General features: G+C 36.6%; 1 protein-coding gene across 2 annotated transcripts in view; it reads left to right on the forward strand.

Moving 5' to 3' along the window:
• The first annotated feature begins 5,538 nt into the window (after positions 1-5,538).
• Positions 5,539-18,049, forward strand: part of pdlim5a (PDZ and LIM domain 5a) — a 91,780-nt gene continuing 79,269 nt past the window's right edge. Inside the window, exons 1-2 of one of the 2 annotated variants that reach the window (XM_079815878.1) lie at positions 5,539-5,613; positions 10,687-10,854. In XM_079815878.1, coding sequence (XP_079672004.1) covers positions 10,756-10,854 — 99 coding nt within the window. In that variant the 5' untranslated portion in view covers positions 5,539-5,613; positions 10,687-10,755. Of the gene's footprint in view, positions 5,614-9,495; positions 9,543-10,686; positions 10,855-18,049 lie in introns of those variants that run through there. The other variant, XM_079815877.1, reaches the window with a different exon arrangement.

An 18,049-nucleotide genomic window follows, 5' to 3' on the forward strand; every position in this document is an offset into this window, starting at 1 on the left:
GTATCCAACACGGCTGTCACAACACGTGACAAAAGAACGAGACTCGGACCCGAAGACTTGAGAGATGAACTATTCATTTCTGTTTCTGCATTCAGCCTATGGGGACTTGAACGAACAACTCGAACCCGAAGACTCGAGAGATGAACTAATCTTTTCTGTTTCCGGTGACTGCATAGCCTTGCCTATGGGGCTGGGACTTGATGAACGAATGACTCGAACCGAGACTCAAGAGATGAACTCATCTTTTCTGTTTCCGGTGACTGCATAGCCTTGCCTATGGGGCTGGGACTTGATGAAAGAATGACTCAAACCCGAAGACTCGAGAGATGAACTAATCTTTTCTGTTTCCGGTGACTGCATAGCCTTGCCGATGGGCAGGGACTTGATGAACGAAGGACTCAAACCCGAAGACTCGAGAGGTGAACTAATCAATTCTGTTTCCTGTACAGAACATATGGGATGTTGCGCATGCGTCGTCAACACAAAATGAACGAATCGCTCTCTGAGACAACTTGTTGTTCTCGAGTCATATTAAAGAATCGTTCAAAATGAACACCGCCGTCACTAGACAACCAGTTTAGAGGGAAAGGATCTCAAGCTGACTACCTAAGGACCTTAGTGTATCTTTACCCATTAATAGACACGGTACTTCCTTGAAAATAAATTCCAGCACAGCGCTACAACAACCATAGCCTAATGAAACGGCCCTTCACAATAGATAATGTTTTACAATGAACTCTGTCAGAGAGCTACATATGGCAGTTTAGCTGTGCAATAAAATACCTCACTCTCCTGCTGAGTAATAAAAACGCCATCTCTGCATCACTTTTACAACGTTTCAAATCCCTCAATTCTCGCCATCTCTGAAAAGCCAAGCCAATGTTGATCCATGTTTTAGTACGAGCTCTAGTCAAGTCCACCTGGGATGTTCGTATTTACGAGGTGAGAAGTCGAGTTTACGACATCATGTGCGTTCAAGTCTCTTTGCTCGGAGAAAGATGGCGGTGTACCTTCTTTTAATGAAATTCACGAGAATAGAGCAAGGTTTGTTAACTCTGCCTATAGAAAATGAACAACTTATGTTTTTAATTAATCTATGAAGCCACTGTAAGCTTTATCGTTATATATTAGGGTAATTGTTATATTACAATGCTAGCTTACTTTGTTGTAAATGACAACGCCTGTCTTCTTCTTCTTCTTCTTTGGGCTTATTGGCGGTTGGCATTCTTAATAAGAGCATTTCCTGACAGTGTCACTGTTATATACCTGTTATATTCAACTACAGACGTTGCATCCATTGATTCCGCCATGTTTCTCACTGACTCGTACAGATCAGGTCTTAAAGAAAATCCCGAACTTCCCACTGGTATTTACGACTTCGTGGTGGCGTTTATGTGCCTTGAACGCACCATATGTAGCCTACACAATTTATATTTAAAATATAAACACCGTAGTGATCTCAGGGGGTGGGACAAAAACATGTTTTGGAAGAATTATTGATGATGTATTGACTCACTATTTACATTTTGTTTCTTTTGAACAAAAAACTTTTCATAATGTAGCTACCTTTAAACAGATTTTCAAATTTAAATTTCATACCGCACTGCGAATAAAACTTCGGTTATATGAATCTTATGTGGTGGTGCCTAATAAATAGCATATAGACCTACTTTTGAATCCTAAATGTCCTGAAAATTTAATCTATATTCAATACATTTCTTTACAAAATATATACAAAACTTTAATGACCACATTTGTTTAATTAGCTTTTATCTAAAGCAACATACAAATGATAATATTTAGCTGTGACAGACGTTTTGTGGCATGGTAAACTATGAAAAATGGATTATTCCATGAGACAAGAAGTGTCATCATTCTACCTCTTGACAGGAAGGAATGTACAATAAATAATTCAGTTAAATTGTCTCTATCTCTAAACAAAATCTTAGAGTTGACATCATTAGTCAGGTCCATCAGTCCAATCATGCAGGTTTGAGTGAACAGGTTTGATATATATAAATATAGCCAATAAATACACGCCCCTAATGAGTTGTATCTTTATATATATATATTGATTCAACAAGGTGCTGAAAGCATTCTTTAGAAATGTTGGCCCATATTGATAGGATAGCATCTTGCAGTTGATGGAGATTTGTGGGATGCACATCCAGGGCACGAAGCTCCCGTTCCACCACAATCCAAAGATGCTCTATTGTGTTGAGATCTGGTGACTGTGGGGGCCATTTTAGTCCAGTGAACTCATTGTCATGTTCAAGAAACCAATTTGAAATGATTGGAGCTTTGTGACATGGTGCATTATCCTGCTGGAAGTAGCCATCAGAGGATGGGTACATGGTGGTCATAAAGGGATGGACATGGTCAGAAACAATGCTCAGGTAGGCCGTGGCATTTAAACGATGCCCAATTGGCACTAAGGGGCCTAAAGTGTGCCAAGAAAACATCCCCCACACCATTACACCACCACCACCAGCCTGCACAGTGGTAACAAGGCATGATGGATCCATTCTCATTCTGTTTACGCCAAATTCTGACTCTACCGTCTGAATGTCTCAACAGAAATCGAGACTCATCAGACCAGGCAACATTTTTCCAGTCTTCAACTGTCCAATTTTGGTGAGCTCGAGCAAATTGTAGCCTCTTTTTCCTATTTGTAGTGGAGATGAGTGGTACCCGGTGGGGTCTTCTGCTGTTGTAGCCCATCCGCCTCAAGGTTGTGCGTGTTGTGGCTTTACAAATGCTTTGCTGCATACCTCGGTTGTAACGAGTGGTTATTTCAGTCAAAGTTGCTCTTCTATCAGCTTGAATCAGTCGGCCCATTCTCCTCTGACCTCTAGCATCAACAAGGCATTTTCGCCCACAGGACTGCCGCATACTGGATGTTTTTCCCTTTTCACACCATTCTTTGTAAACCCTAGAAATGGTTGTGCGTGAAAATCCCAGAAACTGAGCAGATTGTGAAATACTCAGACCGGCCCGTCTGGCACCAACAACCATGCCACGCTCAAAATTGCTTAAATCACCTTTCTTTCCCATTCTGACATTCAGTTTGGAGTTCAGGAGATTGTCTAGACCAGGACCACACCCCTAAATGCATTGAAGCAACTGCCATGTGATTGGTTGATTAGATAATTGCATTAATGAGAAATTGAACAGGTGTTCCAAATAATCCTATAGGTGAGTGTATATATATATATATATATATATATATATATATATATATATATATATATATATATATATATATATATATATATATATATATATATATATATATATATATATATATATATATATATATATATATATATATATATATATATATATATATATATATATATATATATATATATAAACAGAAAAGGTCATTCCATATTGACACCCTTGCCAAATTGAATACAAATGCAAAGTGTAACATAAACGTTGTATTGTGAAGCCTTTACTGTATATGGGCATTACACTGTCCATTGGATACCCTACTCTCTTGATATTGATATTTAATTATAACATTTATTTAATACTTTATCATTTGGGATTTTTTTTTTTATCTCACACATTCATGCAAACATTCTATCTTCATGGTCATCATCCATCCAGCAGAGGACACTGCAGTACCTGTCTTTATTCTCATGGGCTCATAAGCACATTTTGACCTGTATAAATGAGTAACAGTATAACTTGAATACAGAATTGATTAACTTTAAGTAAATAGTGTAACTATTGTCTCACTGTCAAGTACCTTCATATCAGCAACACTGCCTGTGCTTCAAAGAGGTTTAACCTTATTTAGAGCACATTGATTTCTAAACGTCCCCTCATTTGTCTCTGTTGCTTTATGAGTGCATTAGCCCAGAGCATAAAATAAACTCTAATCGCTCCTCAGGCTGCTCTTTCTACATTTAGCTGTTAGGAAAATTAGAGGATAGTTTGAGCCAGAGTACATTATTGATCCTCATTCTTTGTACAGATGCTAATAATAGCTTCTTTATGCACTGCCATTGGTCTGTGTTTACACTACATCCTATTTAGCCCACATTAACATCAATGTGCATGCTTTTAGACTGTCTATATGGGGGTTTCAACCTTCGTCTAACATATCAGATTATTTAAACAGTCTCGAGTCTTTGTAAAAGCTGTCATACTGGGTGGAGGATGAGGCCAGACAGAGCCTGTATGTTTAGTATATGTCGTGCTGTAATGACTGTTATCTCTCTATGAAGGCATTCAAGACTTACTTGAGTGATTCAGTATGGCAGTCTCACTTTTCCTCACACCAATATACCTTCACATCAAGCTTTCTTTATTAGTTTTTAAATCTGAGGCCATAGATCTGTGTGCTTTTAAAACAACACTGTAAAACTATTACTGATGGGTAACCTAAAAGTGCGCTTCATGGATTTTATTTTATTTTATTTTATTTTTTATTATGCATTTTTCCAGGACATTTTATTTATAACCATACATTGAATTCGTAAGTTATTTATTTTCCATTTTATTTTGTTAATTCAGCTATACTTTGAAGTGTTTTTGTTTAAGTTTACTTTAATATTTTATTTTTAATTTGTACACACAAATTGCCAGGACATTATATTTATAATTGGTATAATAAACCATAAAATAAATAGTTTTCAAGTGATTTTTTGCATCATATAAATTAAATATCATGTATAAAATGTAATTAATGTGCTACACACACTGAATTGTTTGTGTCATGGTTTTTAAAAATTATTTTATTACAAAACTGTATTGTATGTAGTAGTACACAAATGAATAAGCCTTGCAATGGAGTATATGAAGTCACATTTATTTTATTTTATTTTATTTTATTTTATTTTATTTTATTTATTTATTTATTTATTTATTTATTTATTTATTTATTTATTTTATTTTATTTTATTTTATTTTATTTTATTTTATTTTATTTTATTTTATTTTATTTTATTTTATTTTATTTTATTTTATTTTATTTTATTTTATTTTATTTTATTTTATTTTATTTTATTTTATTTTATTTTATTTTATTTATTTTGTTTTGTTTTGTTTTGTTTTGTTTTGTTTTGTTTTGTTTTGTTTTGTTTTGTTGTTTTATTTTGTTTATTTGTTTATTTGTTTATTTGTTTATTTGTTTATTTAATTTTTATTTTTTTATTATGCATTTTTTGCATCATATAAATTAAATATCATGTATAAAATGTAATTAATGTGCTACACACACTGAATTGTTTGTGTCATGGTTTTTAAAAATTATTTTATTACAAAACTGTATTGCATGTAGTAGTACACAAATTAATAAGCCTTGCAATGGAGTATATGAAGTCTTCATATACTTTTTTCATTGCAATTTTACAATCGAATACAATAACACACAAACAATCTTTCAGACAATAAACAAGTTATGGTTCAATAGTCAACAAGAGAATTTATATAAACTTCTCCAAGTGTGGGTATCTGCAGGTTGGAGTAATGGGCGTGGCGAAAGGTAGGGGCGTGTCGCTGGCCCCGCCCGTGTTTAGGGATGTCACTCGCGAGGGAACATGAACCTCGCAGCGCCGCGCAGATGCACAGACGCGCACGACGCGACGCGACGCGACACAGGTAAGTGCAGGTTCATCACATGACACAAGTGAGGAGAACGTTTTAAACTGTCACAGGAGCGCAGCTGTGTGAATAAAGTCTTTTCAATTGTTTTCAGTCAAATGCTTTTAATCTGATAGCTACTTTTATCCGACCGGGGCATGTTGTCACTCTAGTCTAGATGGGGTAAATTGTCACAGCAGAACTTGCTGTTCACTGACTGATTTGAGAAGTATTTTTTGATTTTGAAATGTAAAAATAAGCAAATTTCACCACAACATGTCTGTAAAAAGGCTTTTCAACCAAATGTAAACAGTAGGGCAATTTTGACAAATAATGTGTGAAGCAAATGCATGTAAAAAGATACTAAAATATACTATTGTTTGGTTAAAAAAACATCTAAAACACATGAACAGCATGTTCCTATATAAATGTGACAACCTGCCACAAGCCTCCAAAAAATGTTCTCTTTTTACCTTTTGGTGTAAATGTTCCTTTGTTATCTGCCTTCTAGTAATGTATGTTTTTTGTGTTTACTTGTTTACCCAATAGCTACAGCAAATCTAGGATGTGATATTCTATGATATTCACTGAAGAAATGAACGAATGCATGCATTGTTTTGTGTAAATTATGTTAGTTTTCATCTTTTGTGTTGAATTCAAGTTGCTCAATATTAGTAACCACAACAAATGGAGTGAATTGAGTAAACTGGAATCAGCAGTGAAAGCGATTAACATTTGGTTGTGTCGAGGAGCCGTAATGTCTCATTGATGTCTCAGGGGGCTCCATATGGATGGGGTGGATGTCATATGCTGTCCAAGCTGGGGGCGGTGTCTGTCTTCACTCTTCACCCCCTCTGGACGAGCACATTAGACATGCAGCAGATGAGAAAAAATGATTTCAAATTCATCAATTCACTATATATAAAAAGGAGATCTTTTCTGTACAGTGCAGGTTTCATGCAGATATTTTCAAACAGATGTCATCTTATCTTTTTGAATGGTTAAGTTAACCTAAAAATGTGCTTCATGTAAGCTAGTTTTCAAAAATTAACTTAAGTTTAAAATTGTAAATATTTGGGATTAACCATACTTTTTTTACTGTATCGGTAGATTCGGTACAATATATTAAAAATACAAATTATATCTTACCTTTTTGGAAAAACTGTTTCTAGCTTCTTTGCAATGTCTGTGCCAGTTTAGTTTTTTTTTTTTTTTTTTAAGTGAAACTGCAGGCATGCATCATTGTGATCACTGACTCTTTCACACATACATGCACTGCAAGCAGATGCTCAAATGCACAGACACGGTTTCATTATTTATTTTTAGCATGTAGAACATTGATTGGTCCTTGTGAAGATCTGCTCACTGTTCCAGGAACTACTCCCTTTTGGGGGTTTAGTTATTAGTGAGTCAAGCATTACTATTACTGGCGCTCATATTTAGAGATTTAAACAAACCTCTTACCTCTAATCTGTCATGCAGTGTTTTAAATAATGCTGTTGCTTTTCTATGCAGGTAGACGTCCAGGTTTGGTAGTGTTGTGTGTGTTGTGTGTCAGCCGGTATCAGACGACTAAATTGGTGGCTAGTCTGGTGTAATTGCATTGATTCAGAGCAGACAGATTGGGATTAAATTAGATTAGTGTTGAGTCTTGCCACGCAGTTTGTTTGTGTTCATGTGTATGATATTTTTTGTTTAGAAACGTCTCCCGTACACTGTAATGGTGGGTTAATGTAGTTAGATCACTTTGCAATGCTAATGAATCCTAAAATCTAAAACCAGATGAAATGCAACACAATGCAACAATCTGTTTTCCTTGTGTCTCCCAAGTCACTGGATCTATAATGGCATTTTGGTGGAAAAAACTGTAAACCAGAAAGGCTATTACACACATACACACACACACACACACACACACACACACACACACACACACACACACACACACACACACACACACACACACACACACACACACACACACACACACACACACACACACACACACACACACACACACACACACACACACACACGAAGCATGTATTGTTCTTGTTTTGGTCTCAGCTGTTCTCACTCAAGCCTAAGCTACTTACTGCCGCCACTCAGCCTGCATCCAAATGCTCTATTGTGTGTCTTTGCATATATCATTTATCACGATGTGATTTCCTTATTGTGTGAGGGTGCACTTCTGTGGCTATAGAGATGAGTCTGTGTGTGTGTGTGTGTGTGTGTGTTTGTGGTTAAGGTAAACCCTACGTTATGGGGACAAAATGTCCCCACAAAAATGGCAATATCTGAAATCATTGTCCTTGTGGGGACATTTTTTGGTCCCCATGAGGAATAACAGTTCATAAATCAGACTAAGTGATGTTTTTTGAAAATGTAAAAATGCAGAAAGGTTTCTGTTATTGGTAGGTTCAGGGTTTGGGGAGAGAATATACAGTTTGTACAGTATAAAAAACATTATGTCTATGGAAAGTCCCCATGAAACATGGAATCCCTGTGTGTGTGTGTGTGTGTGTGTGTGTGTGTGTGTGTGTGTGTGTGTGTGTGTGTGTGTGTTTGAGTGAGTGAAGAGAGGAATACATGGAGTGTGATTAGTTTTAATCTATTGATATTAGATATGGGTCAGATACCGGACAAACCCCTCTCTCACACACACACGTGCGCACGCATCACATACAGACAGGTCTGTCTGACTCACTATCTTTATGGGGACTCTTCATAGACGTAATGTTTGTTATAATGTACAAACTATACATTCTCTCCCCTTACACTAACCCTACCCCTAAACTACCCATCACACAAAACTACAGGCATTTTTACATTTTCAAAAAAACATCACTTTGTATGATTTACAAGCTTGTTTCCTCAATTTAGGTCCCCACGATGACACGAGTCCCCATGTGTCAGTGTGCATTCAGGTTGAAGTCCCCACCGGGATAGAAAAACATGAATACACACACACACACACACACACACACACACACACACACACACACACACACACACACACACACACACACACACACACACACACACACACACACACACACACACACACACACACACACACACAGTGATTCCCAGACTGCCCGAGGACTGACCTTATGGCTTCTTACTGTATTCAGACTTTGTGTGTGTGTGTGTGTGTGTGTGTGTGTGTGTGTGTGTGTGTGTGTGTGTGTGTGTGTGTGTGTGTGTGTGTGTGTGTGTGTGTGTGTGTGTTTTTGTGTGGATATATGATGATATATCTCACTGTCTGTCAGTCAATTAATAGCCTATCCATCTCTTATCTATCTATAGGTGGTCAGACTGACTAACTGAGATTAATAGATTGATGAAAGACACATTATTTATTTAGTATAATGTTATATGGTATAAACAGTATAGGTTAAACATTATACTATAATTGTCCATTTGTTTAATGAGTGGGACATTTGTCTGATAGCTGACGGAGAGCCATCTGATAATGCGTGATGACAGTCCGGATCACATGTGGATCTCATCTCCATTCTAGTGTTTACAGCAGTCTTACTCTTTTCCCATGGTGAATTCTTGGACAATATGAGCAGTAGATAGAGATGCTGGCAGGCTACAGCGTTCCCTCTTAAAATGTGCCGAGTACAGGACGCCCATCTGACCCGTGGAACATTCCAGCGTCTGATCCTGATCGTCTTTGTTTTGGGTTTCTAGTGGCTTTATGGCGGTTCCTTCTTAATGTTTGGCAGCGCGTCTAGGGTCCATTCCCAAAATATCAACGCGTAAGCCTAGCACCCCCCATCCCAACCCCCAAAATACACACACCCCCTCTGATAGATGGGTATAAAATGACAATCTGCCATCTGTGTGGATCATTTTGTGTCGGACCTTTAGACCTGTATTGTTCGCTGTGCTGCAGAAGAGTTTGTGTTTCGTTGAGTCCAGAGTGTTGCTTTCTGAAGGTAAATGTATCTGGATTCATTATACTATTGTTGCCAGGTGTTCGATTAACGCGTGGAATGTTTACTTCACTTTGCATGGTAACCTTTTTATTGATTTATTGATATTGTATTATTACACTACCGCTAAAATGTTGGGCTAAGTAAGTGCTTTAATTTAAACAATAATTGTTAGTTTAACTAAGCAAGAATGCCTTAAATTGAAGACATGTATAAAGTTACAAAAGATTTGCATTTCAAATAAATGCTATTCATTTAAACTTTCTATTCATCAAATACTCCTGAAAAAATATATCTCATAAGCAGCTGATGCTGAAAATTCAGCTTTGCATCACAGGAATATATTACGTTTAAAAATATATTCAAATAGGAAACAGCTATTTTGAAATGTAATATTTCACTGTATGATTGTTTTTAAATAAATGCAGCCTTGGCGAGCAATAAGAGACTTATTTCAAAAACTGGTAACACTTTACAATAAGGTTGTATTAGTTAACATTAGTTAATGCATTAGTTAACATGAACTAACCTTGAACAACACATCTGTTCAGCATTAGTTCATCTTTGTTAACCTTAGTTAATAAAAATACAGCTGTTCATGGTTTGTTCATGTTAGTTCACAGTGCACTAACTAATGTTAACAAGATTTTAATAATGTATTAGTAAATGTTGAAATTACCATTAACAAAGATAAATAAATGCTTTATAAGTGCAGTTTGTTATTAGTTCATGTTAGCTAATGTAGTTAACTAATGAACCTTATTGTACAGTGTTACACACAAACATTAAAACATCTTACCGACCCCCAACTTTTTTTAAAAATGACATTGTTCTAAAAAAAAAAAAAGCCTTTAATATTGCTTTCTGCTACTAATCAACCTCATTGGTGGTGTTTCATAAGGCAAGCATCACTGTTTTTATTGCTCTCTAACCCATAGTATTAAAACTTTCCTTCAAATTAAAAAGTAAGCAACCATCCTACACCTTAACAACTATATAGCAAAACCTGGCAACCCTTGTGTTTTGCACAGACACACACCACTTATAATTTATTTAGAAAATGTAAAATGTTCTAAATCCTAGACTTTTGCAACAATGTCTGACTGAACATTTTTGCCTCCCTCTCTCTCTCTCTCTGTCTTTCCAGGGCATTCTGTGAGGAGTCTCTAAGTGTGTGTTTGGCAGCCTCTGAGGGTGTGTTTTATATCAGACAGCTATGAGTGGTAAATACAGTGTGGTGTTACAGGGTCCAGCCCCCTGGGGCTTCAGACTGCAGGGGGGGAAAGACTTCAACATGCCTCTCTCCATTTCACGGGTGAGTACGAACACACATGTACGCACTCATTCAAACACGATACACCCCTTCTGACCCCCGACACCATCTGTACCCTTTAATGATCTCTCACACCCCTCGTTCTTCTCTTTTTGTCTGTTTCGTCTGTTGCTTTTGACCTCCTCATTATGCATAGGGAAGAGTGGGGTAAGCTGCGATTTAAAACGGTGCCCTATGTTTGTCATCTGCCCATATTTTTAGAAAAGGCCTGTCATTTACAGACATTTATTTTTATTTAAATTCATATTTTTTCCAGGTGTTAAAATATACACTACTGTTGTAAAATATACACTAAGTTTGGATATAATTTTTTAAAGAAGTCTCTTACGCCCACCAAAGATGCATTTGATCAAAAATACAGTAAAAACAGTAATATTGTGACATTTAAAATAACTGTTTTATATGCACATTTGAATTTATTGTTTTAATAATCATTTTTATTACATTTATTTAATACAGTAAAAATTGTGAAGTATTTCAATTAAAAAAAATTGTTTTTTGATATGATATTTGAAATGTTTTAAAAATATAATTTATTCCTGTGATGCAAAGCTGAATTTTCAGCATCATTACTCCATGTCACATGATCCTTCAGAAATCATTCTAATATGATGATTTGCTGCTCAAGAAACATTTATGAGTATTATCAATGTTGAAAACAGTTGCACTGCTTAATAATTTTGTGGAAACTGTGATGCATTATGCAAATATTTTTTACAGCATTTAATGAGTATAAAGTTCAAAAGAACAGCATTTTGTAACATTATAAATATCTTTACTGTCGCTTTTAAACAATTTATTGCTCATTGCATCATTACTGTCCCTAGACTTTTGAACAGTAGTGTATATCGTATGTTGGTGAATTGCCACTATATTAGGCCATTAAAAATCATGAATTAGTAAATTAAGCATTTATCCCAAAATGATAGCTGTAGGTTTCTGATGCTTATTTTACCAATATTTTTTACTGTTACAAATATTGTCCCTAATATTCTCAGTATCAAACCCCTTTTTTGCCGGTTAATGAAAATGCAAATAATGTGCATTTGAAATGTAATATGTACATTAGTAAATACATTTGGTATCAATGATAATTTTAAATGTATTTAATTTTTTTATTCATAATTTTTGATAAGAAGTAAATTTTTCATCATTTTTACATTGATTCACAAGGAATGCATGAACCGAAAAGATGTATAGCTTAAATGCAGAGCAAATTTCTTTGGATAAAAGCATCTGCCGAATGCAAAATATGAATGTTTCTGTGTTCATATATTACAGCTTAGCTTTTGATGTGATGCGTCGTACTTCTAATGTGAGCCACTCGTTTCGGAGAAGTCATATTTCAGTGCCTCTATATTTATAGGCGCTTTCTTCTAATGTCACTTGATAGCAGATACACTATTTGTTTTAAAGTTTAAATAAGACTTAATTAGTTTTATCCCCATCTAATTTCCTCTTGATTACAGGACAAACTTATTTATCTCTAGCTGTTAAGTGATCTATGTAACCTTTTCATTTCCACCTGTTCATACTTTTTATTTCATAATAAGTCTTCCACACTCTCTATCTACAGTAACACACACACACACACACACACACACACACACACACACACACACACACACACACACACACACACACACACACACACACACACACACACACACACACACACACACACACACACACACACACACACACACACACACTTATGTCACACACCCGTTTGGACTGCCAATGTATGACAGCTATTCCCACAATGCCATCTGGCAGAGGAGTGATGTAAATGACCTTCTGATTGATTTTCCTTGCATCTCTCTATTTCTTTCCCTCCCGTCTCCAGGCTCTTCCTTCTTTCCCTTTGCCCTCCCTGTCCTCCTCTCTGTCTCTAAGTGTTTCATTTTTAATTGTGCTATTATGTGTTTTACAAGCTTACACTGATTTTTTATTCATTCATGCATTAATTAATTCATCTCTGTAATATTATTAATTTGGATCTTATTCTACCTTAAAAGTGTTACTTACAAGCTTATAGCATTGTGATGTGCTTTTGAACTATTGGGCAATTTCACAATCATTATTTCTGCTAATGAATAAGGCAGTCAGGCAGTGATTCGTCACTTCAGAGTTTGTGATGTGGTTCGTCTCGTTGCTGGTTGGTTTGGTTTGTGGCTTAGAGCACTTTATACAGGAAGCCAATGAAAATATTTGATCAATTGTGCGAGAGCTCTCTCGGATCCCGCTACAGACGTTACTCACACTCAATAAAAGATGTTATTTCAACTTCAGATCCCTTAGTAAAAACTGGGAGCACAGTCGTCAGCTAGCCAGGGTTCAGTTCTGTCCCAGGGTGCCGGACACTATTCAGCATTGTTGGGGGAGTAAGAATTAGTGACCCTTAAAGGTGCCATGACATGAAGATTTCACTTTATGAGGTTTTTTAACAATAATATGAGTTCCCTTAGCCTGCCTATATGGTTCCCAAGTGGCTAGAAATTTCGATAGGTGTAAACCGAGTTCTGGGTGTCCTGCTCTGCCTTTGAGAAAATGAAAGCTCAGACGAGCCGATCTGGAATCTTCCCTGTATGTCGTCATACGGGGAAACGTTACCTCCCCTTTCTCTGCTTTGCCCGCCCAGAGAATTTGGAGAAAATGGATTCAGTTTATTTTAGTCGCAATGTCAGCACAGACTTTTACAATATGGATTTGACAGCACCGCCACAAACAGTGAGTAACAGTGTTCATTAATGCCTGATCTGTAATCAGTGATTTCTGATGTGTAGCTAATTATTCAAGTTCTCACAGACGTTTAATGCTGTTTATGCAGCAGTGAATCAAGCCAGTGACTAAACGATCAACTTCACATCGTTTCTCTTAGTAGCATGAAACAAATCTGTTATTTAAAGTGTGTTAAACTACAGAGAGCGATCAAAGAGCACTCTCTTTATAATGTTCGGATCTGTAAATTACACGTCGCGAGTGTATCTGCACACTTGTCCAATTACACTGCCATTATAATGAATTACGCTGTTATGCTGCACAAAGCTCTTACTGTATTCGTATTGATATTGTGTTTGCTGTTAGTTGTGGTGAAAGCATTTTGTGAGAGAAATAGCGCTGCAATGACGAGATCACTGCATTCACGCGATCAACAGACTGTCTGTGTACTCAATGCTCATCACTGCAGCCTTTCATGTGATGGGAAAAGATCTAAAAATAATGCTATAATCAAAACTTTCACGATTTGTTCATCTTGACAGCTGTAATGGTAAAAAAAAAAACGTAGTAAAAGTGTAATACGCATTTCAAATGCAAAGATGTCAGCCAATCACAACAGTGGGCGTTTACACTGAAGTCTCACAGCAGACACGCCCCTTCAAACAGAGCATTCAAGCCAGAGGGCTAAAATCAGGGTAGAAAAATGCTTTTTATTTCTAAATTATGACATTTTATGATGTAAAAATCATACTAGCAATATAAGTACACCTCAGGAAACATTATAAAATAATAAAAAAATCCACATCATGGGACCTTTAATTCTAAATGCAGTAGAGTGAGAGTAGCTCTCCTGTTTACAAAACTAGGGTCAGATTTACTATCCGCTTGCGCCAGTGCAAACCCTCTTTTGGCGTTAAACTACTGTCAGGATTTACTAAAGACATGCAGTGAAAAAATTGCGCTGAAAAGACGTGGACAGGGTTATTTTTGCAGCTGACCTTATTGCATATGCATTTGTTGGAGTTTCCCTTTCAGATGCAAAATCTATGGGAGGAGAGTATTTAAATGAATCATGCAAGGTGATTTACTAAGGTTTACGCTTGTCAGTTTTACTGGTGTTTGTGGCATTATTTACCGTATAAACCCAACTGGGTTCTTTAATTTGTGTGTCAGAGCCGGCCCAAGGCATAAGCGAACTAAGCGGCTGCTTAGGGCCCCCCAAGAGCACATTAAATGACTTTTTGCTGTATGTTATTTTGATGATTGAAATCGCAAAATGGCCTTAAACAATTACTAAATAAACTGCAAAATGTTAAGTTTTCTAATATATGCACGGATTGATTCTGACAGCATTGCACGAGCTCGCGGCGCCATCGGCAATACACTATTGTTAGCCAGGGTTCAAGGTCCAAAGTGCGAGAAAACGGCGCTAAAACGTAACGTTACTCGTCAGTTGCTCGGTAACCTTTTTATGAATGGATGGATTTGAGAATGCTATGGTTTAGTGTGAATATCTTGTCTGACGTGCTGCATGTTTTGTAAGGAGTACAGCATAGCTTCCAGTTTCTCAATAAATGTTTTTCTGCAAACTGCTATATCGTCCCCTTGGAATTATAAGTTGTGTAGCCTATATTTTGGAAGTTTTTATTTAGAAAATAAAAAGGTTCTTTCTACACAGTCGAATGGAATGCAAAAAATAAAATTGTATTTCCGCCAAAATAAAAGCTCTGTTTAATGTTTGAAAGAAATCAAAATTTCTTGTTCCTAAAAGAAGTCTCTTCTGCTCACCAAGGATGCATTTATTTGATCAAAAATACAGTAATATTGTGAAAATATAATTATAATGTAAAACATCTGTTTTATATGTGAATATAGTAAAGTGTGATTTATTCCTGTGATCAAAGCTGAATTTATCATCATTACTCCAGTCTTCAGTGTCACATGATCCTTCAGAAATCATTCTGATATGAGGATTTGATGCTCAAGAAACATTTATGATTATTATCAATGGTGAAAACAGTTGTGTACAATATTTTTTAAGATTTTTTGAAAGCTTTCTATTTCAGAGAAATGCTGTTCTTTTGAACCTCCTATTCATCGAAGAATCCTGGGGAAAAGTGAGCATATTTAGCATAAGAGACTACTTACATTTTTATTTTATTTTTTAAGTACATATCCCAGTCTGAACTGTAGTACAGTAAGGCTTTGAATATTAACACCTGACCACTCCTGTGGGTTTGCTACTGGTACATTTAAAAACCGTATAAGGGTAAGACCATTACAGCCATACATGATGAAATCAACACAGCTACAACTACTAAAATTGATACTGGGTGTGCAAATTATCAAGAATTGACAGTAGTCAATCGTATTGGTGGCACCGAGGGGCCCCCAAATAAAATTCTGCCTAGGGCCCCATAAGGACTTGGGCCGGCTCTGTTGTGTGTCATCAGTAGATCACGCACAGAACTTTCCGCTCCCATCTGAGCTTTTATGGGATTGCACTCTCACACTAATTTTCCCTGTTTAGTAAATCTGGCCCTAAGTAAGTAATAATGTATAGTTAGCAGTCATTTTTAAAATGAATCCCAACAAGTTGATCAGGTTCCCATTATCCCGCTTATAACGTGACTACTTACCAAATAAATAAATGGAGGGGAAATATTGGGTTTAAATAATTGTATCATGTGAGAATAAAGAAAGCGAGGGCTGATACTACAGATATAAAACCTGCACAGCTCTAATATTAGCAATAATTATGCAAATATATTCGAGAAGATTGGCCAGTCAGAATAAAGTATTCTATTGTATAGACCCATGTATTCATGTCTCTCAGCAACTAGCTGTAGTTTTACTACTTAAAACAGACCTGTTGCTTCAAGTTTTGTCTTCCAGCTCTCATGACATCATCTCCAGAGGAGTGTATATGTGTGGGTGATAAACTTTTCGTCGATGATAAGATAAAATGAGAATGTTCCAGCTCATGCGATGATAAAACAAGCTGCTTTCTCAGAGGTTCTCTGCAGGCAGTCCAGCGTTTCAGTTGTCAGGATTAAGCTGCAGCTTTTCTGGCGAGAACTTGTCGATTGCAGCTGCAGTATTTCTTGAAGTGTTTTTGCTCGTCTGCTGATTTCAGACGGGACGGGCGCTGGGACAGGTTTAGACTGTAAATAAACGTTTAAGGGGAGTGTGTTGGGTTTGGATGCGGACAGGTCTGAGGTTATGGGAGTGTGATTTTTGTTTTGTGTGAAAAGCGGTGGGAAGTTTGGCAGCGGGATTGGGTTGGTTTGGGCCTTGCTGTACCCCAGCCAGCTTTACAGAGATTTAATATTCTAAGTTCTGGTTTATGGTGGGATTTAATACAGGGATCTGGTCTAAACTAGGCTTTATAAGACTGCGGTTTGGAACTGCCGTTACATGCTGGTTAGTGTCAGTACACAGGATCACAGCTGGGTGTGTGTTCTGTGTCAATGTCAGTTTCTCTCTTTTTCTTTCTTTCTGTACTTCTGTGCCATCTGACACTAACATTGTGCCATGGTACCACCAGTTTTCAGTACTGTGTTTGTCTTTCTTTCTCTCTCTAGGTTTGAATCAAATGTATGTTAAAAAACAAATATAGGATAGAACACATGTTGGGTTAATTTTACCCAGCTTAATGGGTGGATTTTGTTTTTACTATAATACTAGCTTATTTTTTTACTTCATACATGAATTAATGTTTACGGATTGACACCTAAATCCTCTAAACTTTTTTAAAATACTCAACACAACCAATGCTTTGCATGATAATTCCTTTATTTTGGTTCACATTTTACAGTATAGGATATTTTATATATTTTTTAATGCATATTGCCTACATTTAAGCTCGTTTAACAATATTAGAAGTAAAAATTAAACATTAAAAGTAATTCAAGTGTAATCGACCAGTCTCTGCTGTCGCATTTCCACCATAACGGTGCTGGATCTTGTGTCATGTTCAGTGGGGGAACTTCTAACCTCGAACCCCCGCCTTGCGTTTCTCTTTTAACCGAAATATGCAGTGACTGGCTCCATAACCTGTGTACAGCTCTGAGAACATATTTTAACATCCTATGGATTTCATCAGGCATTTCTATCACGCGGAAATGCCAACGCGACACTCGTTTCGGTTACTCACATCGCGCCCCTGTATGTTGCCATACTGCACAATAACAAATTTATAGATAAAATAAAATCTACACAAACTTGTATTTTACCGAAGACATTCACCAATTTGATGGAGCTGCACTGCTCTCTCCTGAAAAGGTCGCAAAAAGCCTACGAGTACCACGATAAATAACCCAACCCCTGGGTTGTAACTCAATAACTCAACCCAGGAACTGGGTAACACAAAAACTACCCAAACACTGGGTTGTTACGTCTGACACAAAAACACAAAAAAACATTCAAACACTGAAAACATAACCCAAACAAATGA

Source organism: Gobio gobio, assembly GCF_949357685.1.
Source record: "Gobio gobio genome assembly, chromosome: 4".
In the NCBI taxonomy this organism is placed as follows: domain Eukaryota; kingdom Metazoa; phylum Chordata; class Actinopteri; order Cypriniformes; family Gobionidae; genus Gobio; species Gobio gobio.